This window comes from Aethalodelphis obliquidens, unplaced genomic scaffold (assembly GCF_003676395.1).
Source record: "Aethalodelphis obliquidens isolate GAN/ISIS:26980383/991018 unplaced genomic scaffold, ASM367639v1 scaffold58, whole genome shotgun sequence".
Classification (NCBI taxonomy): domain Eukaryota; kingdom Metazoa; phylum Chordata; class Mammalia; order Artiodactyla; family Delphinidae; genus Aethalodelphis; species Aethalodelphis obliquidens.
Window position 1 is genome coordinate 9,048,562 of NW_020838002.1, and position 24,042 is coordinate 9,072,603.

General features: G+C 35.3%; 1 protein-coding gene across 7 annotated transcripts in view; it reads left to right on the forward strand.

Annotated features, from left to right (window-relative positions):
- Window positions 1–24,042, forward strand: part of BRIP1 (BRCA1 interacting DNA helicase 1) — a 201,000-nt gene that overhangs the window by 66,593 nt on the left and 110,365 nt on the right. For 6 of the 7 annotated variants that reach the window (XR_003428779.1, XR_003428778.1, XM_027087284.1 and 3 more), the window contains 4 exons: window positions 4,787–5,008; window positions 7,088–7,287; window positions 13,571–13,703; window positions 21,959–22,113. Coding sequence is in view for 5 of the 7 variants with exons in the window: in XM_027087284.1 (XP_026943085.1) it covers window positions 4,787–5,008; window positions 7,088–7,287; window positions 13,571–13,703; window positions 21,959–22,113 (710 nt within the window). In the remaining 2 variants the exon portion in view is untranslated. The remainder of the gene's footprint in view (window positions 1–4,786; window positions 5,009–7,087; window positions 7,288–13,570; window positions 13,704–21,958; window positions 22,114–24,042) is intronic. The other variant, XM_027087287.1, reaches the window with a different exon arrangement.

Here is a 24,042-nt window from a genome sequence, read left to right on the forward strand (position 1 = left end):
AAAATAGTCAAACATGGATGTCATATGAGGAGATTAAAAACATTTAAGTGATTTAGTCTAACTAGATCTAATTAATGTATTTAACATATTTAAAAACTTCAAAATAAGGTAGTTTACATAGGCCCTCTCTTTGAGCAAATTTTTAAATGTTTTTTAATTGAGAAATGTAATGACTATACTGTCTCATAATTCTGATTAGTACAGACTTCTTTCAAAAAATTATGTTAAATTATTAACTGAAGATATGTTGATGGTTTTGAAATTTTCCAGGGATATTTAGAATAATACGAATTTTAGCTAGGTAGATAAATCTTTCTTACTAAAGACATGATTTTTTAATAATATTTTGGCAGTATTAGTTTGGCAGTCTGTGTACCAGTTTGATAACTAGTTTACTCTAAAATTGAAGTTATGGGTCTGGAATTATACCCAGAAATTATTGGTGAAGCATAAGTTGATAGTATATGAAATGACCAATGATATTTTAATATATTTTGAAAGTTGTTCTGTCTTTCTGTATTTTGTCAAACATAAGTGGTTCTACACAAAAGGCTAAGAGCTACAGCCTCTAGAGTTTCATTTAATTGATATATCACCTCCTACCATATAATGCGAATAGATTATTTTGTTTTATGCTTTTCTTTGTCAGTGCTTTCTTTTATTAGATGGAAATTTTTTCAAGCCTTATTTGGGGTTATTCAAAAGAAACTTCAACAGATATTCAAACCTGATAATATGAAGTATAATTACTAAGGGGCTTCAGTGGAAAAACTTAAGTGACTTGTTCAGAACCAGGAAGAGAATACAGAATAATTGAATCAAAACCGTTGTTGAAATTCTGTGATCATACTTGTTTTCATATCAGTTCTTTTTAATTAACTGAGGAACTGTGAAATCTCTTCACTCTGTATATTTAAAAAGTTCTCTTCAAAGAGAGATAAAAATACTAAAAAGCCAAATGGTAAAAAAAAATAAAATAGAGAAAAGGCTCTTCATGATAAAACCCCATAAATTTTATATTTAAGTAGACTTCTTTCTGTAAGTGGCTAACTGATCTACTAAATTCCTCAAATGCTTGAAATTTGTTTTCTGGCTATAATAGTCTATGTAAGAAGACTTGCTGGCATTGTCATTATCTTTTACTACTTGTTATTGAGAAAATTATTATGTAATTTATTATGTGTTTGTTATCCCATTAGTAAAAACAATTATAAAGTTTAAGATTGTGTATTGAAAGCAAATATTTTATGTAATCCTCTAGAATTGTGCAGTGGTGGTTATGTTTTTTGATTGGTCTTTATCCTCCAAAGTTTGAATCATGTAAAAATAAAAATCCAATAGACTTTTTCATTGGCCTTTGGGTTCTGTTTTCAAGTAAACAATTCTTTTATTTTTGAATACTAATATTATAAATAATTGAAGATACCTGCTTGTAGTTGTTTTGACCTAATTCTGCCTCAGAATGCCTAGCTCATAGGTGTACATGAACATTCTTTTTCTTGTTCGCAAGCCCTCAGGGTAATTTGGTATTGTAATGAGGGCCAATTACAAAGTCACTAAAGGTGTCTATGTTTACGATGGCTGAATTACCAAAGAGAAATGATAAATAGATACCTGACAGTTTGAGTGAAAAAGAGTTTAAAGTGTGATAACGCTTCAATTGACAGACTCCCCTCAGGGTTATATTACACTGCTAAAATGGATGAGCTTTTCTGGTTTTGCTATCAGCCTCCACAGCAGTGTCATTCTAAGTGCCCTTAAAGTGTAAACTTTCTGAGTTTTTGGCTTGATCCAAAGGCACATGTTTTTTTGTTCACTGTTTCTTTTATGCTCCTATACTGGAAAAGCAATGCACTTATCTGCTAAAAGTTAAATTTTGTTTCAACTAAGAAAAAATAGTCTTAACTAGCCCTAGAAATAACTCTAAAAAGTTATTTTAGGTATAGAAGAATATCTATTTTTTGTTAAGATGAGATTTAACAGTCCATAACCATAGACTCTGAAGGCACCTTAGTGATCATTTTGTACGAATAAAAACTTTCAGAATAGTATGGAAGATACTTGGAATGAAGAAATGGTGAATGTCATATTATTAAGCTCAATCTGTATCAAGCTCAGTATGAAAGATACTTGGCACATCTTCAACTGTCTCTTGACCTCAGAATCATAGAATTTTAGAGCTAGAAGGAACCTTACAAATGGCATAGTCAGCGGGTCAGAGGAATCTTAAAAGGCTTCTAATTCAACTACTCTTTTGATGCCTAGTCACATGAGAAAAATGGGCCCTGAAGTTTGCCCAGTGTCAGACAACTAATTAGCAAGAAAGGAAGCAAGTCTTCTAACTGCTAACCATTGCTGTTTTTACTACACTAGAAACAAAAACGAAAGATGGCATCATAGTGTGGGGAAGTTGACATGGCATGAAGGGTAAAAAAAGAGTAGTAGAGATTAGACAAAGTAAGTGAAAATAATATAAAAATGAAGCAAATAAAGAAGGTTAGGTGAGCCCTTTCTTCCTAATTTTTATTTTTAATACCTTGGAGGACCAATAAGCAGCATGGCTTTAGGAGAATTAGCAGTCCTCAGCTGATCATGCCTTGTCCTTGGATTTGCTGACATTCTTTTATAGGTTATGACCTTTTTATGATTTACTCCATTTCTAGCAATGTCTAGATATTTTTGTGTATGTAATGAGGTATGAATGTTTTAAAAACATAGATTTGCCTTTTGTATAGTTCATAGATAAAAATACACACACACACACACACACACACACATATGTACATATCCCCCCACTGGTTAAGGACAGCAAACTGGGAAAGATAAATATTGGATTTCAAAATCACATTTAATTTTTTTCGATATATAAAATTAATGAATTAAAATGGCTCATTATTTCACCACTTAGTCCCAAATGACAATTGAAAAAGAAAAGTAACATATACATGGTTAAAGACTCAAAATTATAGAAAGGCATTAAATGAAAAGATCTCTTTTTCCAGTTCTTTCCATCCCCTTAAGGGAACTACTGTAAGGTTTTACGTGTATTCTTCTAAAACATTTAAAATATGTATTTTCTATAATGTATGTGTATAGATTATTTTTAAAGCTTAAACCCATCAGCACATAGACAAATCTAACTTATTTTTTAAGGGCTATATCTTTTGTATGAATTTTTGCCACAATTTATTTAACATATCCCCTGTGGGTAGACGTTTGGTTTATTTCCAATTTGGGGGGCTATTAAACAGTGCAGTATATATATATTTAAATGGTGAAATTTTATTTGGTAGTTACTGACAAATTTCCAGTACACTTCTAGTAGAAGTAGAAGTTTATACTTCTAATTTTATACATCTTTTAATAGGATATGCCACACCTTTGCTAGGACTGGATTTTATCAAACATCTTATTTTTTGATTGGTGTATGTTAATAAAATTTTTTTACTTCTAATAATAGAATGGCAAAGGACATTAGTAAATAGTACATGAAAGAAGGTATGCAAATTACTGTTGAAACTTTTTAGAATGTTCGTACAATGTAGTGTTAAACCTTGCTAGAAAGTGTGAAAAATACAAATCAAAGCAACAGTCTTCTATTTTTACCTTTAAAATAGGCAAAGATAAGAAAAGATAATATTAATGTTGATAAAGGTGTGGAAAAAGGATAATGTAAAATGCTATACATTTTCTGGAGAATAATTTGGTGATATGGTTTTCAAGAAACTTAAAAATATTTTTACTCTCTGATCCTATAATGCCATTTCTAAAACTGTATACTAAGAAAATATTTAGAAATGAGCGTAAAAATTCTTATTGCAGATTATTTATAAAGCAAAAATTGAGAACAGTCTAAATGTCTAGTAATAAACTGGTTCATCAACTATGGCACATTAATCCAGTGTACATATATAGGCAACAATGAAAAGAAACTTGGTGATATGAAAAAATATTTCTGATAGGATTTTTAATAAAATAGGCTAAGAGAAAGAAGGAGATCCCAGTTTTGTAAAAAAAAAAATATTTAGTGGCTAGATTGTTAATAATCCTCAGTGCCTGGGGAAAATTTGCTTTGTTCTCATTATTTTAAAATTGGGTCTCATTATAGAGATATATCCACAAGTATATATGTATAGAAGAAATGTGAAATGAAATACATCAAAATCTTGATAGTACATTCTTTGTATAATGGGATTTTAGGTAATTTAGGGCTTTTTGGTACTCTTATATTTTCCAGCTTTTTGTAGTAAACACTCTTTTTTCCCCTAGGACATTTCTCCTGCCCTCCTTCCCAGTTTCCATTCTTCCTTTGTTTTTAGTTATTTATATTTGATTAAGTAATACTGTCTCATGGCTCAAATTGAAAAGGTACAAAAGTGTCTATAGAGAAAAATGTCTTTCAGTCCTGTTCCCAAGTCACTTGGCTCTCATCTTTGAAAGCAACTAGTGATACCATTGCCCTTGTGTATCCTTCCAGATCCTTCCAGAAATATTTTTGTCTAATACCACTTTAATCAGAACAAAGTCACAACAAACATACTTTGAAAAATATGTTTCTCAAGTTAATTTGGGATATTTCCAGCTATACTGATCTGGAACTCTATCTGAGTTAACTAATATAGTTCTTTAAAATGGTTGTATTATAGATGTGGTGTATGTACTCTGTCTCCTCTGTTAAATCTTTACTTTGTGGCTTTAATGATGTTTCTAAAATTCTGAGGTGAACTTGTGTTATTTCTTCTGTTCTAGTATTGCTTCATATTTCAGCTATGCATTTTTTTTTTAGGGAAAATTCTGCTATTTTTATCATGGTGTTCATAAAATTAGTGATCAACACATATTACAAACTCTCCAAGGGATGTGCAAGGCCTGGGATATAGAAGAATTCGTCAGCTTGGGGAAAAAACTAAAGGCATGTCCATATTACACAGCACGAGAACTAATGCAGGATGCTGACATAATATTTTGTCCCTACAACTATCTTCTAGATGCACAAATAAGGGAAAGTGTGAGTAGATATGTAAAAATTAAAAGAACTGTTTTCCTACTATTGGGATATAAGTGATGAATGTAAAGCTTTTATATGTTTTAATGTCTTTTACTTTATTCTTTGCTTTATATTTAATTTATGGAAATGTGTAAACAGAGTAGAGTATTGAAAACATATTCTAAGGGGTATTAAAAACTGAATTTTAGACATTGTCATTTTAATTTCCAAAGTAATAAGCACTTCTAAGGACCTAGTACTGAAGTGGAATCATAACAGGGTTTTTCAACCTTGATGGTAATGACATTTTGGGCTGGATAATTCCTTGTTGTGGTGGGCTGTCTGTGCATTGTAGGATGTTTATTAGCATCTCTGGTTTTATCCACTAGGTGCCAGTGGTACCCTCGCAGTTGTCACAATCAAAAATGTCTCCAGACATTGCCAAATATCCCCTGGGGTACAAAAAATTACCCCCATTTGAGACCCTTATATGTGATCTCTTTATGAATAGAAAGAATGATTTTAAAACATTTATCTAAAGAATCTGTGTTTTGAAGAACTTACGTTGGGAGAATATGCATACTATGCAAATTATGCTCTGTGAACTTTGAATAAGTGAATTTGGATACAGCATTTGTGTTTATCTGCCTGGTTCTTAGAGACATCCATTTGTTACAGCATAAGACAAAAAGTGAATAACTTCATATATTCAGTTGTTATTCCTCTCTTTAGATCTGACTGTACCACTTTCATTAGCTTTCTATTTCTATAAGTTTAAAATGAATAGGCATTATGTTTAATACCCCTGCTGTCCTTCCTCTTATTTGGCTGCCTTTCAGCTAGGTCTCTTTCCGTTGAGCAACGGTATATATCAATGCCAAGTCAGTCTTCCTCTGCTTAAAAATCTCTTATATCTCTCTTTGCTCATGGGATAAAGTCATATTTCTTAAGCTTACTCCCAAGATGATCAATAGTCTGACCTAAATCTGCCTTTTCAGCCTTCTCTGCTACAGACTCCCAACTTGAACTCTTCAAAAACTTACCTCAAAGTCCCCTGAGGACACCTTGTTCTTTCCTGTATCTCTGCTTTTGATTACACCTATATTGAATTGCCCTACTCTCTCTTTGTGTATCCAAATCCAAATCCTGCTCACTTTTTAAACCTCAGTATATTTCCTACTCTTTTATGGTTCTTTCTCAGCCATCTACAGCCCTCTGTATATTATTATTTCCTCAGAATAACTCAGTGGCAATTGCTTTGTGACATTTTGTATTAGTCAGGACTCTTTCAGTTGCATTTGACACAAACCCAGCTTCAATAGAGCTTAAAAAAATATACTTGACTATCGTGATGACTTTGTAATCAGGCAAGTTCTTCCCAGTAGGAACAAAGATAACCATAATCAGCTAGCTTTTTTCCAGCTAGGTAACCTGGAAAAAAGAATATGATTTCACATTAGTCACCCATAATTACTCTGATTGGCCTAGCTCGGATCTCATACCCATTCTTGAACCAGTCATTGTGACCATAGACTGATGGAATACTTTATTTAATTGACAAGCCTGGGTTCTAAGTCTACCCACATTATGAGAGTGGTGATGTCCCTTGATTAACAGCTTAACAGTCCTACAGACATCACATGGGAGTTGGGGAAGAGCACTTCTCAAAAGGGTTGCAGAAGAGACTGAAATGAAATAGATACATACTATATTGTATTAGTATTTTGAGAGTCTTTTGAATCTTGTGTTGTTATTTTCGTTTTAAAGGTTTTTTTTTTAATTCTACTTTTTATATTATGTTGGAGATCCCTTATACCCCTTTGTGTAACCAGCCATATGTTGATCCTGGCTCACTTAACACATATTATTTTGGTTGATAGGTTTACAAGTATTTTGAGAGTGAAAAATGGAAAACTGTAATGCTGAGCTGATATTTGGTTGGCCTAAGTGCTTTAAAATTTTAAGACTGAGAATCAGTTGCTTATATAGTTGGACTTGTGATATTGGCCTATAGTGTGAATTTTTTAATGAAATATCTTGCCTATTGCTGTTAAATCCATTTTGCTGAATGTTTTACAGGAAAACTCTTTTATCTTATAGATGGATATCAATCTGAAAGAACAGGTTGTCATTTTAGATGAAGCTCATAACATTGAGGACTGTGCTCGGGAATCAGCAAGTTACAGTATAACGGAAGTTCAGCTTCGGTTTGCTCGGGATGAACTAGATAGTATGGTTAACAATAATATAAGGAAGAAAGACCATGAACCCCTACGAGCTGTGTGCTATAGCCTCATTAAGTAAGAACATTTGTCTTTCAGTGTCATTTGTGCTGCCTTTGTATTAAAAACATGTTTTATTGTGCCAAGTATTTTACAATTAGTAAACTTTGACCAGGCTACTTGGGAAATGGATTGTTGTTTGCCCATTAAAGGTAGAGATAGGCTAGTCCAAACTTTTGTCTTGTTCAAAAGAATATAGTGAACGTAACTGATTTTTAAAATTGATAATTGTGAATCTTATTCCTAATTTAGCAGGATAATTTAGTAGTCCCATAGGATGTGTGTAGGATATTGGGCTGAACATTAACTAAACATGGTTTTAATGAACATATTTAAAAATTCTGGACCATGGCTTTATTTTATCGCTTTATCCTGCAGTTTGAGTAGGATTCTGGTTTGATGAGTTTCATTTAACCAAGATTTCAATACTGTAAAATAATAGATTTAGTATTTTATTTATTTATTTTTAAAATTATTTATTTATTTGGCTGTGTCAGGTCTTTGTTGTGGCACACAGGATCTTCGTTATGGAATGTGGGATCTTTTCATTGCAGCACCTGGGCTCTTCTCTGGTTGCAGAGTGTGGGCTCTCTAGTTGTGGTGCATGGGCTCTAGAGTGCACAAGCTCAGTAGTTGCGGCGCATGGGCTTAGTTGCCCCACGGCATGTGGGATCTTAATTCCCTGACCAGGGATCCAACCCGCGTCCTCTGCTTCGGAAGGAGGATTCTTAACCACCGGACCACCAGTGAAGTCCTGATTTAGTATTTTATTGAAACTTACATTAGATCGTTTCCCTTTAATTAGACGTTATGTTGTTGATCTAGAATCTCTTTACCTTAGAAAAAAATGTTACCTGACACTACATCCCGTTCCATTTATTGCAGCACTTTTCTGTTCCCTTCACAGTATATTTTTTAAAAAATTTGCATGTTTATACATCCACATGTTTGAACATAAGAGGTTTACAAATTTATATTGTAAAAACCTTTTTCCCACCCCATCTTCCATCTGCTTAATTTCTGTCTTCCTGAACAAGTTTATCATTTAGTTCATATTTATGCAAAAATGAGCCAATATAGATACTTTCTCTTATCCCTCCTTTTTACCCAAATGATGGCATCTATACATACACTTTTTTCTTCTCCATTTTAAACGTAAAATATATTTTATTTTTGGGTCTTCCCTGGTGGCACAGTGGTTAAGAATCTGCCTGCCAATGCAGGGGATACGGGTTCAACCCCTGGTCCGGGAGAATCCCACATGCTGCGGAGCAACTAAGCCCATGTGCCACAACTACTGAGCCTGCGCGCCTCGAGCTCATGCTCCACAACTAGAGAAGCCACTGCAATGAGAAGCCCGCACGCCACAACAAAGACTAGCCCCCGCTCGCCACAACTAGAGAAAGCCTGTGCGCAGCAATGAAGACCCAATGCAGCGCCCTCCCCGCCAAAATATCTATATAGATGTATGTTTTATTTTTTCTGCTGTATAGCAAAGTGAGTCAGTTATACATATACATATATCCACTCTTTTTTTTTTTTCGGTACGCGGGCCTTTCACTGTTGTGGCCTCTCCCGTTGCGGAGCACAGGCTCCGGATGCGCAGGCTCAGCAGCCATGGTTCACGGGCCCAGCCGCTCCACGGCATGTGGGATCTTCCCGGACCAGGGCACGAACCTGTGTCCTCTGTATCAGCAGGCAGACTCTCAACCACTGCGCCACCAGGGAAGCCCTTATGTTTTATTTTTTAAAAGCCAGGTATGATTGACATATATAAAACTATTAATATTTAATGTTTAAAACTTGATGAGTTTGAGATAAGTATACATCTGTGAAACCATCACCACGGTTTTTAACATAAACATACTCATTGCCTCAAGAAGTTTCCTCCTGCCCTCTTTATTTATTATTATTTGTGATAAGAACACTTAATATAAGACATACCCTCTTAGCAAATTTTTAAGTATACAATACAGTATTGTTAACTGTAGGCATTGTACTTCATATGTACATTTTTCTGTATCTTGCCTTTTTTCACTTAACAATATATTTTGGAGATCTTTCCATATCAAGACCCAGAAAGCTTCTCAGTTTTAAAAAAATAGTTGCCTAGAATTCCATTGCATGGATGTACAGTGATTTATTTAACCAGCCTCTGATAGTAGATATTGAAGTTGTTTTACAATCTTTTGCTATTACATTGCTGTAACGAATAACTTTGAACATATGCCCTTTCATCTGTCTGGGAGTATATCTATAGCAAAATTTTTAGAAGTGGGATTCTTGGGTCAAAGCATAGATCTACATGTAATTTTGATAGATATTTTTTAAATTTACACAGTAGATGGGTGAGTGGAAGACTAATTTATACTCTGACCAGCGAAGTATGAGAATATGAAAGTTGTTTTTTTTTCTAACCTGATGGGTGAAAAGTATCCCAGTGTACTTTTCATTTACATTTCTCTTTTTTTTAAAAAATGTATTTATTTATTTGGCTGTGCCAGGTCTTAGTTGTGGCACGCGGGATTTTTGCTGTGGCACATGGAATCTTTGCTGCGGCATGCGAGATCTTTAGTTGCAGCATGAAGGATCTAGTTCCCTGACCAGGGATCGAACCTGGGCCCCTGCATTGGGAGCACAGAGTCTTAGCTACTGGACCACCAGGGAAGTCCCTCATTTACATTTCTCTTAATGTGTGATTAAGCATTTTTAAGGGCCATATATATGTCCTTTTCTGTCAACTCTCTGTTGACATTTCTGTCTTTGTTCTTGTTTTTACGGTTCTTTTTCTTATTGACTTGTAGATGTTCTTTGTAAATTGGCCCTTTGCTTGTGATAAGAGTTGCAAACATTTTCCCCTCCATTTTGCTATATGCTTGTGTCTTTCCTTGTGGTATTTTTGCCACGTAGAAGTTTGTCATTTCTATTTCACAGCATAATTTGTTGAAAGAATTGGCTGTAGTTGCTGATTCTATTTTCTCACTTCCCATTCTTTCCTTATCCATCCCAGTAGTGTTGCTGTCTGCATAATTCTACTGAAACTGTTCTTATCGAGATCTCCAGTGATCCAGAGATTGCTAAGTGCAAAGGTTATTTTTCTGTTATTTTACTTAGCCTCTCAGCATTGTTGGATACTGTTGACTACCACCTCTATGAAAAGTGTTTTTGTCTTCTGTGGAATAATAGAAAATATGTATTCAATATATTGGTCTCTGTCCCCAGTTCCTGGCACGGAAGTCCTAAAACCTTTATAATTTCCTAAGTGATAAGAGCACTAAGAGCATTTTCTGTTCTACTATTTCATTTTTGGCCCCGGTTCCTGACAGAGTTCCTAAATCCCCTGGGATTTCCTGGATGACAGGTCTGTCTTTTGTTCTAATGAGGTGATGGGTTTGTGGGCTCCTGGATGGGTCTGGTCACTAGAAAGACCAAGGCATGTTTAAAAGCTTGGAACTTTCAGCCCACCTCCCCTCTGGGAAGGGGAGAAGGGCTGGATATTGAGTTAATGTTCCATCATGTCTTTGTAATGAAGTCTTCATAAAAATACCAAAAGTACAGGATTCAGAGAGCTTCTGCATTGGTGAACACACCTATGTACTTGGAGTGGGGTGCACTTCATCTCCACAAGGACAGAAGCTTCTGTGCTTGGGACCCTTACAGACCTCACCCTATATATCTCTTCATCTGACTGTTAATCCTTTATTATAGAATAAACTGGTAAATGTTTTCCTGATTTCTGTGAGCTGTTCTAATAAATGCTCAAACTTGAGGAGGGGGTCATGGGAGCCTCTGATTTACAGCTGCTTGGTCAGAAGCACAGATGACAACCTGGACTTTTACAACTGGCATCTAGGTTGGGGGTGGGAGGGACAGTCTTGTGAGACTGAGTGCTTAACCAGTAGGGTCTGTGCTAACTCCAATTAGTGTCGAAATTGAATTGAATTATAGGACACCCATCTGATGTCTCAGAGAATTGCCTGTGTGGGAAAAAACCCCACATACACGTAGAGACCAGAGGTGTTAGAAGTGAAGTAGTGAGAGTAGACCAGACACACAGGAATGTGTTTTCCTAGACGGCTTCCATGACATCTTCTGGTTTTCCTCCTCCTCACAGTTCGTTCTTTCTCAGTTGCTTTTGATAGTTCTTACTTTGTTTGATGTCTAAACGTTGAAGTACCTCAGGGCTTGGTCTTGGGACTTCATTTCTTTTCTAGTTCTGCACTCTCCTTAATTTACATAACCCTAGTGCAGTGCAAATGAGGCCTGAATCTGTGTCTGTCCCAACCTGTCCCTGGAATGCCATTTTCATATACCCAACTATACTTTCTATCTCTGTTTGGATGTAAAATTTCAACTTTCCAAAACACTCCTTTCCTTCCCCTACCTACTCCCCCCCACTGCCCCTGTCTTCCTTGTCTAAGCAAATAGTACCAACCAGTTCCTCAAATCAAAAATCTAAGTGTTATCCTTGATTACTGCTTCACCTCATGCAATTCATCAGTAAGTTTTATAAATGCCACCTACACAATATATCCCAAATCCTTCAATCTCATACCTGTCATCCCAGAATCATCCCTCAACTAGAACAACTGTAACAGCCTCCTAATAGGTCTCTCCTTTCATTTTTGTCTTTCTCCTATAATCCATTCTGGCTTATAAACTGGAATCATCTTTTAAACACTTAAAATAGATTATCTCTCTCTTATTTAAAATTTTCTGTTTAAAATCTTCCCATTGCACTTTGAAGAGAATCCAGACTTCTTATCCTGGCCCAACATGATCTGATTCCTGCTTATCACTCTAACATTGCTCATACCGTTATTCCTTTCTACCCATTGTGGTCCAACTACATTGGCTTTCTTTCGGGTCTTTAAATAAGCAAAATTTGTTAAATCACCTGAGGATCTTTGCACCAGGTGAAAATGGCATTCTTCTACTTGGAGTACTCTTTTTTCCCTGATCCTCCCATGACTGAATACTTTTTGTATTCAGTTAGAATATATGTCATCTCAAGAAGAGCTTCCTTGACATTCAAATGAAAGTAGCAGTTAGATTACATTAATCCAGTTTATTTTCATTATATCACTGTCACTACCTGATATTGTCTTGTTCATGGAATTGTTTCTGAGTTTATTTCTGTCTCTCTTAGTAGAATCTAATTTCCATGAGAATAAGGACCTTGCCTATTTTATTTACTGCTGTATTTCCACTATCCAGTATAGTGTCTGGCATAATATAGGCATTTAAGCACTCACTGAATGTACAAATGTCTGTGTGTGTGTGTGTGTGTGTGTGTGTGTGTGTGTGTGTGTGTGTGTAAATGAATATATTTTCTAGTAATTCTCTTTTTTGTGTTAATATTTAACACTATAATCTTTTTATTAGGCTTTTAAATTTTTATTTATTTATTTATTTTATTTTTGGCTGTGTTGGGTCTTCGTTGCTGCACGCGGGCTTTCTCTAGTTGCGGCGAGCATGGGCTACTCTTGGTTGCAGTGCGCTGGCTTCTCACTGAGGTGGCTTGTTGCGGAGCATGAGCTCTAGGCACGCGGGCTTCAGTAATTGGGGCATGCAGGCTCAGTAGTTGTGGCTCATGGGCTCTAGAGTACAGGCTCAGTAGTTGTGGCGTGCAGGCTTAGTTGCCCCACAGCATGTGGGACCTTCCCGGACCGGGGCTTGAACCCATGTCCCCTGCATTGGCAGGCGGATTCTTAACCACTGTGCCAGCAGGGAAATCCCTATTAGGTTTATTTGTATTTCCTTTTATGTGCATTTGGGATAAGCTCCTAAGAGCTGACTGTCAGTTGGAGAGACAGACAAGTAAAGCAGTGTGAGTCCACAAAACACAAATGGGGAACCACACACATCTTTCTCTTTTTTGAGTAAAAGCTTACTTTTTTAGCTGTGTATTTATTTTGCAATGTGAAACATGCATGGTATTTAAAATGTGTCTTGGGCTTCCCTGGTGGCGCAGTGGTTGAGAGTCCGCCTGCCGATGCAGGGGACACGGGTTTGTGCCCCGGTCCGGGAAGATCCCACATGCCGCGGAGCGGCTGGGCCCGTGAGCCATGGCCGCTGAGCCTGCGCGTCCAGAGCCTGTGCTCCGCAACGGGAGAGACCACAGCAGTGAGAGGCCCGCGTACCGCAAAAATAAATAAATAAAATGTGTCTTAATTAATCCACATATATGTGCTCAGAGCTTCAAGGAATACAGATCAATGTATCACATTTCTCTTTGCTCTGTTGAAGTAGTGCACATAAGGGTGATACTGGTTGATGGAATTGTTTTATTTTATTCCAGTTGGTTAGAAGCAAACTCTGAACATCTTGTGGAAAGGGGTTATGAATCATCCTGTAAAGTATGGAGTGGAAGTGACATGCTCTTAAATTTACACAAAATGGGCATAACCACTGCTACTTTTCCTATTTTGCAGGTAAGTTTTTTTTCTACCTGTGAGATTTATTTAGTGAATTAGAAATGACTTAATAGTGAATAGTTAATCCAGAATAAAGAAAAAAAAGTAGCAAGTTAATTGTTTCAAAATTTTATTTTATTATGTAAGTTCGATAATCTTTAAGTGATGGCATAAATTATGGATGAAAAAGTAGCATTATTAGTTTGAAGGCTATATGGCTTAATTAATACAGAATTAATTGCTTTGTTTAAAGCTAAAATAAGTCAGTATTTTTAGGTTATAAATGTTTTGTCAATTATAAAAGTTAAAAATTTGGAAAATAAAAAGATAAGAAATTCATGTTTTATTCTCCTTAACTTAGAGGTTATAAACCTGGGTATATAGAGATTATGGGTGGGCTATGAGATACTGTGAGCCTTATGAAATTACGTTCAAAATTTTATGAGTATTTACTTTTGTACATTTTTCTGGATAGAACCTTCATGACTTACATTATTCTCAAAAGAGTGTTTGTTTGGGGTTGTTTTTTTGTGTTTTTTGCAGGTGAGAATGTTTTTACTTTCTCTTTTTGTTCTTATTTATTTATATTAATTGACTTTACTTTTAAAGTGGTTGTTATAGGTTTATAGAAAAAGTGAACAAAAAGGACAGAATTCTCATATACCAGCACCCCCAACCACACACGTATTCACAGATACTAGATTCTCTTATTATTAACATCTTGCAGTAGTAGTACATTTATTACAATTGAACCAATATTGGTTACATTATTTTTAACTAAAGTCCATAGTTTATGTTAGGGTACACTTTTTGTGTTGTACGTACAGTTCTATGAGTCGTTATGAAAACATAAAGTCACGTATCTACCGTTACAGTATCATACAGAATACATTCATTGCCTTAAAAATCTTGTGTTGCACTTATTCATCCCTTCAACACACTTTATTTCCTCTGCTGAACCTCTGGCAATCACTGATTTTTGTTTTTCTGACTCCATAGTGTTGCCTTTTCCAGAATGTTATATAGTTGTAATCATACAGTATGTGGTCTTTTTAGACTGGCTTCTTCCACTTAACAGTATACATTTAAGGTTCCTCCATGTCTTTTTGTGGTTTGACAACTCATTCCTTTTTATTTCTGAACTATATTTATTGTATGTATGTACCACAGTTTGTTTATCCATTTACCTACTGAAAGACACATTGGTGGTTTCCAAGTTTCAGCAATTATGACTAAAGCTGCTATAAACATTTGTGTGCATGTGTTTGTATGGACATACTTCCTGCTCATTTGGATAAATACTTAGGAGCACAATCGCTGGATTGTATGGTAAGACTATGTTTAGCTTGCAATAAACTGCTAAACTGTCTTCCAAAGTGATTGTACCATTTTACATTCCCACAGGCAGTGAATAAGAGTTCCTGCTGTTCCACATCCTTGTCCACATTTGGTGTTGTCAGTGTTTTGAATGTTAACCATTCTAATAGATACGTATTAGTATCCCATTGTTTTAATTTACATTTCCCTAATGATATATGATGTGGAGCATCTTTTCATATGCTTATTTTCCATCTACATATTTTATTTGGTGAGGTATCTCTTCAGATATTTTGCCTACTTTTTAATTGAGTTGTTTTCTTATTGTTGAGTTTTTTTCTTTTTTTTTTGCGATACGTGGGCCTCTCACTGTTGTGGCTTCTCCCGTTGCGGAGCACAGGCTCCGGACGCGCAGGCTCAGCGGCCATGGCTCACGGGCCCAGCCGCGGATCTTCCCAGACCGGGGCACGAACCCGTGTCCCCTGCATTGACAGGCAGACCCTCAACCACTGCGCCACCAGGGAATCCCATATTGTTGAGTTTTAAGAGTTCTTTGGGTATTTTGTATATAAGACCTTCATCTGATATGTGTTTGCAAATATATTCTTCCAGCCTGTGGCTTGTTTTTTCATCCTATTAATGGAGTCTTCCATGTAGCATAAGTTTTTAGTTTTAATAAAGTTCAAATTTTTTTCTTTGATGGATCCTCCTTTTGGTGTTGCAACTAAAAATTCATCACCGAACCCAAAGTCACCTAGATTTTCTCCTATCATTTCTTCTACAAGTTTTATAGTTTTGTATTTTACATTTAAGTCTGTGGTCCATTTTGAGTTAATTTTTGTGAAGGGTGTAAGTTCTGTGTCTAGATTCATTTCTTTGGATGTAGATGTTACTCTGTCACCATTGGTTGAAAAGAGCATCCTCTCTCCATTGGATTATCTTTGGTCCTTTGACAAAAGATCAGTTTACTATATTTGTGTTGGCCCATTTCTGGGCTCTCTATTCTTTTTTTTTTTTTGCGGTATGTGGGCCTCTCACTGTCGTGGCCTCTCCTGTTGCAGAGCACAGGCTCCGGATGCACAGGCTCAGCGGCCATGGCTCACGGGCCCAGCCGCTCCGCGGCATGTGGGATCTTCCCGGACCAGGGCACGAACCCATGTCTCCTGCATTGGCAGGCGGACTCTCAACCACTGCGCCACCAGGGAATGGGCTCTCTATTCTTTTCCATTGATATACTTGTCTGTTCCTTCATCAGTTCCACACTGTCTTGATTACTGTAGCTTTATAGTAAGTCTTGAAGTCAGGTAGTGTCAGTCCTCTGACTTTGTTCTTCAGCATTGTGTTTGCTATTCTGAGTCTTTCATCTTTCCATATAAACTTAGAATTGAAACTGAGCCCCTGTGGGGCTCCTGGGCATGGAAGCCTTTCTGTCCCCCATTTCTTGTATATAGGGAACAGACTCCAGCCTCCATGACCTTCCCTGGGTTCCAAAGGGCAGATTGGAACAGTTGTTAGGGAAGGGAGGGGATGCAGAGACAAGGGAGGAGAAGCCAAGAAACTACCGGAGGCAAGATTAAAGGAACCAGAGAAGCTAATCAAGATTAGGAGACCACCTGAGATGAGATCAAAGGAGTTCAGGCCCTGCACACACCCTAATCTTGTCAGCAACCCTATCCTTGAACTATTGCTATAAAACCCCTCACCAAATCCCCCGGGGTTGGGGGACACAGTTTTTCAGGGGCATGAGCCTGCTGTATCTCCCTTTGAGTGGCAAAGCAATAAAGTTATCCTCTTCTACTTCACCTAAAACTCTTGTCTTCAAGATTCAGTTTGGCACGGTGCACAGAGACCAAGCTTTCTGCGTCAGAATCAGTTTGTCAGTATCCACCAAGTAACTTGGTGGGATTTTGATTGGGACTGCATTAAATCTGTAAATCAATCTGGGAAGAACTGACATCTGAACAATATTGAGTGTTCCTATCCATGAACATGGAGTATCTCTCCATTTATTTGGATCTTTGATTTCTTTTATCAGACTTTTATAGTTTTCCTCATATAGTTTTAAAGAGGTTTTTGAACCAAAAAAGGTAAGAACTGTTGCTAACATGAACTATCATTATGGGCATATGAGTATTAAAAATATATTTTAATAAGACCGTACTTATAATTTTTGCCCTGAATTTTTAAAGTGCAATGTATCATAAGTAGTTTTTCATATGACACTTTTTCTTTTTTTTGCATAAACTTTTTGCATTCTAAAGACTTTTCATATCAACAGTAAAATGGGTTAAATAAATTGTGGGAAATTCATACAGTAGACTACTATACAGCAATTTACAAAATGAACCACTGCCACCACAACCATATGAATGAATCTTACAGACATAAAGTTGCATAAGAGAAACCAGCACAAAAGAGTACAAACTGTATGGCTTCATTTTTATGAAATTTAAGAACAGACATAGTTATGCTAATAGAAGTCAGAATACTGGTTACCACGGGTTACCTTACCAGTGCAGGGGTAAGGAGTAGTTTGGGCTAAGATGGGACACAAAGGAACTTTCTGGGATTCGAGGAATGTTTTGAATCCTGATTTAAAATCATACACACAAGTGTGTGCGTGCGTGTGTGTGTGTGTGTGTGTGTGTGTGTGTGTGTGCTTCTGTTTAGTGACCTATACACTTAAGATTAATGCACTCTATAAAAAATGTACAAATAAAATATATGTCAAAGGAAAAAACTTGGAAAATACAGAGAAAGGTACAGAGGAAAAAAAAAAACTCGTAAACTTAAAAATTATTATTATTAACTTTTAGATTTGTGTCTACCTATGTCTTCTTCTATGCATATATTCACTTAACATAAATTTTTGAGATGATACATATTTATTTTTACCTCTTCATTTAGTAATATGAGTACTTCCCTATTTTAATAAAAATTGTTTCACATGATTTTTAGTTGCAGTGTAGCATTTTTGTGAGTGCACATATTCTAAATTATTTGACTAATCTGGCATTTGAAATACAGGTTGTTGCCAGTTTTCCCAGAATAAGAAAAGGTTCTGATATGAACATCCTTGAAAATATATATTTGTATGTATCTCTGATTATTTCCTTTATATATGGTAAATATTAATTCTTCGTTGCTTGTTGTATTACATGTATATTCTTGTATCTGTGGTTTGTTTATGGTATTTTTTTATAAGTTTTTAAATCTTAGTGCATTCAAATGTATCATTGTTTTTTCTTTTATGAATTGTGATATTTGAGTTTAAGCAAGCTTTTCTTACACTCTGCAACATTTTCTTCTAAAACTGTTAAAGTTTTTTTTAATAAATGTTTTCAATCAGCCTGGGATTCATTTTTGTTTATGTTGTGAGATATGTAATCCATCTTATTTCCTGTGTGGATTTTCTCAGCATCATTACTAAATTATCCATCCATTTCACTCTGATTTGTAATGCCACATCTGCCACATATCTGATTTTCATTTATGTATAAGCTTATTACTGGACTCTATTGTGTTCTTTGATTCTGTTTATCTAAGTTATCCTATTTATTAATCACTGTAGCATTAGAAAAATGCTGATGCATGGTAGGGCATATCTCCTCACTTGATTTTCCTTTGGAATGATCCTGGCTGTTCTTCGCTTTACTCTGCCATCTGAATTTTAGACTTAGCTTATAAATTTCTATGAACAATTCTGTTGGAATTTTGACTGGAATTGCATTGAATTTGTGGATTAATTTAGAAAGAGTTGACTTATTTACAATATGAAGTTTTTCCATTCATGAACAAGATAGAATTCTAATCATTTATTCTCTTTCTATATATCTTTCAATAACATTTTATAATTTTTGAAAGTCTTAGGTACTTTTGGTTAATTTATTCCTAAGTTAAAGTTTGTTTCTTTTTCAAATGGTATAATTCAAAAATTGCATTTTCTAATTTTTATCGGTGTATAAGGATGGTAGTTGATTCTTACAATCAACCACTTTGCTGGATTATCCTATAGGTTCATCTATAGATTATTAAATTTTCTATGTAGACAGTCATCCTGTCTATGAATATGACTATTTTCTTTCTTTCCATTTCCTTCACATTTTATTCATTTCTTACTTTGCTAGCTTAAACTTTCAGTACATGGTTCATCACAGTAAAAAGACATCTTAATCTTGTTGCTTACTTTAAAAGGACTGTATTACTAGTATTACAGCATTTAGCAATATGTCTGCTGTATTTTAAAAAAAATTTTTTTTAACAGTTTGAGATACAATTCACATGCCATGAAATTTACCCCTTTAGAGTATACAATTCAGTGGTTTTTCATGTAGTCATAGAGTTGTGCAACTACCACTGCTGTGTAATTTCAGAACATTTTTATCACCTCAGAAAGAAACCTTGTACCCATTAGCAATTAGTCACTCCCATTTCCTCCTACCCCAGATCCTGGAAACCACTAATCTACTTTCTGTTTCTGTGGATCTACCTATTCTGGACATTTTATGTTAATGGAAACACGATATGTGGTGTTTTGTTACTGCCTTTTTTCACTTTGCGTAATATTCTCAAGGTTCATCTATGTTGTAGGTTCAATCTATCAATACTTCATTCCTTTTTATTACCAAATAATATTGCATTTTATGAATTTACTGTATTTTATTTATCCATTATCAGGTGTTTCTACTTTTTGGCTGTTATAAACAATGCAGCTATGACCATTCATAGACAGATTTTTGTGTGGACATGTATTTTCAATTCTCTTGGGTATATACTTAAGACTAGAATTGCTGGTCCATATGGTAACTTTATGTTTAACATTTTGAGGAACTGCCAAACTTTTCCAAAGGGGCTGTACCATTTTACAATTCCATCAATAATGTATGAGGATTCTAATTTCTTCCACATCCTCACCAACACTTGTTATTATCTCTTTTTTATTATAATCTTCCCAGGGGGAATGAAGTGGTATCTTCATGTGATTTGATTTTCATTTCCCTAATGACTCATAATGCCAAGCATTGTTTCAACTGCTTATTGTCCATTTATATATCTTCTCTGGAGAAATCTATATTCAAATCCTTTGCCCATTTTGAACTTGTGTTGTCTTTTATTGACTGTAAGTTCTTTATGTATTCTGAATATGAACAATGTATTGGATATATGATTTGAAAATACTTTTTCTCATTCCATAGATGCTGTAGGATTTTTAGTTATTTTAAAAATTAGGTTAAGGAAATTTCCTTTGATCTTAAGAAATTCATCATTGTGATTATTAAATTTTTTACAAGTTAATTTTACCACAGTAACATATGAACATAATTTAAAAGTCAATTACTACTATCAAGAAAAGCATTCATTTGTGCCACTCCTCTGTCCCAATTTTCATTCTCGGTGGCTCTTTTAACTCATAGTGGCTTCCTCTGATGTTTAACCCCAATTTTCTAAATAACATGCGGATTCTGCTACTTTCGAGTTTTCAAGTTTTGATATTCTCTATTGACTTCCTATTAAGTATGATGATGATTTAGCTCCTTTACACACACACACTTCTCTCTCTCTCTCTCTCTCTCTCTCTCTCTCTCTCTCACACACACACACACACACACACACACACTCTCATACTCACCCTCTCTTTTCCTCTCTGTCCCTCCCTTTCTCCTTTTCCTCCCTCCTTCTTTCCCTTTCTTCACTCTCCATTTTCTCAGCATAATTATATTACTATTCAGTGTGCATATCATTATGTATATATATTATCATAGTTTATGATAGTCATCTCATGTAACTTACTTGATTAAATTTTTAATACAACTCTAGGTTTCTATGAAGTAATAATTACCTGTCTGTGTCTATGTGTGTGTTTCCCCATTTGCTTAGTTTTCTATTTGTCTATAAACCCAGCTGTCATTGTTTAGGTAACCTAGCCAGAAGTAGCCTTGGAGTTGTCTCATGATGTAGAATGTCATTCAGTCCGTTTGTTTTTACTACAGTGCCTTACCTTCAGGAGTTCAGAAGTTCTGTAGTTTTACAGAGTAAATTGCCAGTAGTCTGCCAGTGTTAGAGAGGAATAGTAGCCTTCCTGTAAGGTGTTTCTCAGGGAACTTGATTTTTTAAAAAGAACAATTTAATACTTGTTTTTCATTAATATCATTAATAATTTGTAGTGCTGAATGTTTTTCCAAGTTCATGTTGTCTTTTTTGTTCTTTGTTTCTTGACGTTTTGTTCAGTAGAGACTAATTTTACTTTTTTAAATGTCTATTATTTCACAATATATCTGAATATTGAAATTTATCTGTCTTATTTATCTTAACTATTTTCCCATTTTATTTTCATTGAACACACATTTTATTGTCAAACATCAGAGTTGTCACCAGTATCTTTTATTGCTTCAATATTCAGGGTTTTCTCTTTCACAATCTGGGAAAACATACTTTTCTGTTTTATTATTTTGTCTTAATGTCCACACTTCTTTCTGTATTTAAGCTTACGAGCCATGTAAAAACTAATGAGCCAGTTAGCATACATTTTGTATCTAGTGTGTATTCTTTGAGTTGTTCTTTTACTTTTGCTTGTCACATAGTCATATTATTCTCAGCATCAGAGTACTCCCTGGAAATAATTCAGGCATTTAAGTGGCATATCAAATCTTTTTAAAAACTATTTGGTACATTTTTATTTAGTTCATTGCTTTTCAAAGGCACTGAATAAAACCCTAATCGCCTGAAGAAGTAATGAACCTCCTAAATGTGTAACTTCTTATTTAAATAAGTCTGAAGAGAATTTTAGAATATATGGGAATTCAAAATATATTGTTAGCATTTGTGTATTAATGTTTGACTAAAATTTCAATGTATATTTCATTTGGGTTTTATTACAGTTTTAAGAATTTTGTTTTCCCCCTCTTTCCCTCCCCCCGCCCCTGCCCCGGTACACTTAATATGGTAATTCCTTATAGGGACATTTTTCTGCTATCCTTCAAAAAGAAGAAAAAGTCTCATCAGTTCATGGTAAAGAGGAGGCAAGAGAAGTACCTATTATTAGTGCTTCAACTCAAATAATGCTCAAAGGACTTTTTATGGTGCTTGACTATCTTTTTAGGCAAAATAGCAGGTAAGTGAAGATAATCTGGTCTGTATTCTTTCTCTTAAAAATATTAACCTTATTGGGTGCTACCATGTGTTTAATACCTACTAATTTTATATGAGTACATGGGATAGTGATAAACAAGTGGTATAAATATTGCTCTTACTTACAGGCACAGACTCAGTCAATTGATGTTAGTTTTTATTAATGAAAATGAGTATTGAAACCAGTTAATAAATACAGTTAATTAATTCAGCATTAAAGTCCTCTAAGACTAAATTTAAGTTTTCTTTTAAGTATAATCTAGATGTTTCTTCCAGTGTCAGAAAGTTTCTCTTATTGTGTAAATCCTCTATTTAATGAAATGTGGGAAATGAAAAGCAGTCAACTCCCCACACACTACTCCTTAAGTTATAGTACTACCTGGTTCCAGTATTTTTTTAAGTGTTTTTTTATGGTAAAATATACACAATATAAAATTTACCTTTTTTTTTTTGCGATACGTGGGCCTCTCACTGTTGTGGCCTCTCCCGTTGCGGAGCACAGGCTCCGGATGCGCAGGCTCAGTGGCCATGGCTCACGGGCCCAGCCACTCCGCGGCATGTGGGATCTTCCTGGACCGGGGCACGAACCCGTGTCTCCTGCATCGGCAGGCGGACTCTCAACCACTGCACCACCAGGGAAGCCCAAATTTACCATTTTTAAGTGTACATTTTAATAGCATTAAGTATGTTCACATTGTTGTACAACTACCACCACTGTCAATTTCTAGAACTTTTTCATCATCCCAAACAGGAACTCTATACCCATGGAACAGTATCTTCCATTTCCCTCTCACCACAGCCTTTGGTAACCTCTATCCTACTTTCATCTCTATGGATTTGCCCTTTCTAGGTGTCTCATAGAAGTGGAATCATACAATCTAATGTTTTCAAGGTTAATCCATGTAACATATGTCATTCCTTTTTATGGCTGAATAATATTCCACGTGTATATATACCACATTTTGTTTACCCATTCTTACATTGATAGACATTTGTATTGTTTCTAGCTTTTGCATATTGTGAATCATGCTGCAGTGAACATTGATGTACTAGTATCTGTTTGAGTGCCTGCTTTCAGTTTTTCTGGGTACATACCTAGCAGTAGAATTGCAGGATTATATGGTAATTCTGTATTTAACTTTTTGAGGAGCCAGTGTGCTATTTGTCATAGCAGCTGGACATTCTAGATTCACATAGTTATGCACAAGAGTTCCCAATTTCTCTACATCCTTGCCAATACTTGTTATTTTTTGTTTTTTGGATCATAGCCATCCTAATGGGTATAAAGTGGTATCTCCTTATGGTTTTTTTTTTTAACATCTTTATTGGGGTATAATTGCTTTACAATGGTGTGTTAGTTTCTGCTTTATCTCCTTATGGTTTTGATTTACACTTCCCTAATGACTAGAGATGTTGAGCATCTTTTCATGTGCTTATTGTCCATTTCTATATCTTCATTGGAGAAGTGTCTACTCAAGTCCTTTGTCCATTTTTAAATGGGGTTTTTGTTGTTGAGTTGTAGGAGTTATTCTGCATATTAATCCTTTATCAGATATTTGCTTTACAAATATTTTCTCCCATTCTGTGGGTTCTCTTTTCACTCTCTTGATAGTATTCTTCGATGCACAAGTTTTGAAATTTTGATGCAGTCCAATTTATCGATTTTTTTTCTTTTATTGCTTGTGCTTTTGGGATCCATTGAACATAGCCAAATAGGATGTCATGAAGATTTTCCCCAATGTTTTCTTCTAAGAGTTTTATAGTTTTTAGCTCCCAGTATTTTTATAAAATTCCCTCCACATAGTGCAGGGTTCCTGACTTGAACTTTGAATTCTGATCTCTCTAAGGGTAAAATTAACAGTCAGTATTACTGTGAGGACATGGTAGAGAATACCAAATTTTATTCTGTTTA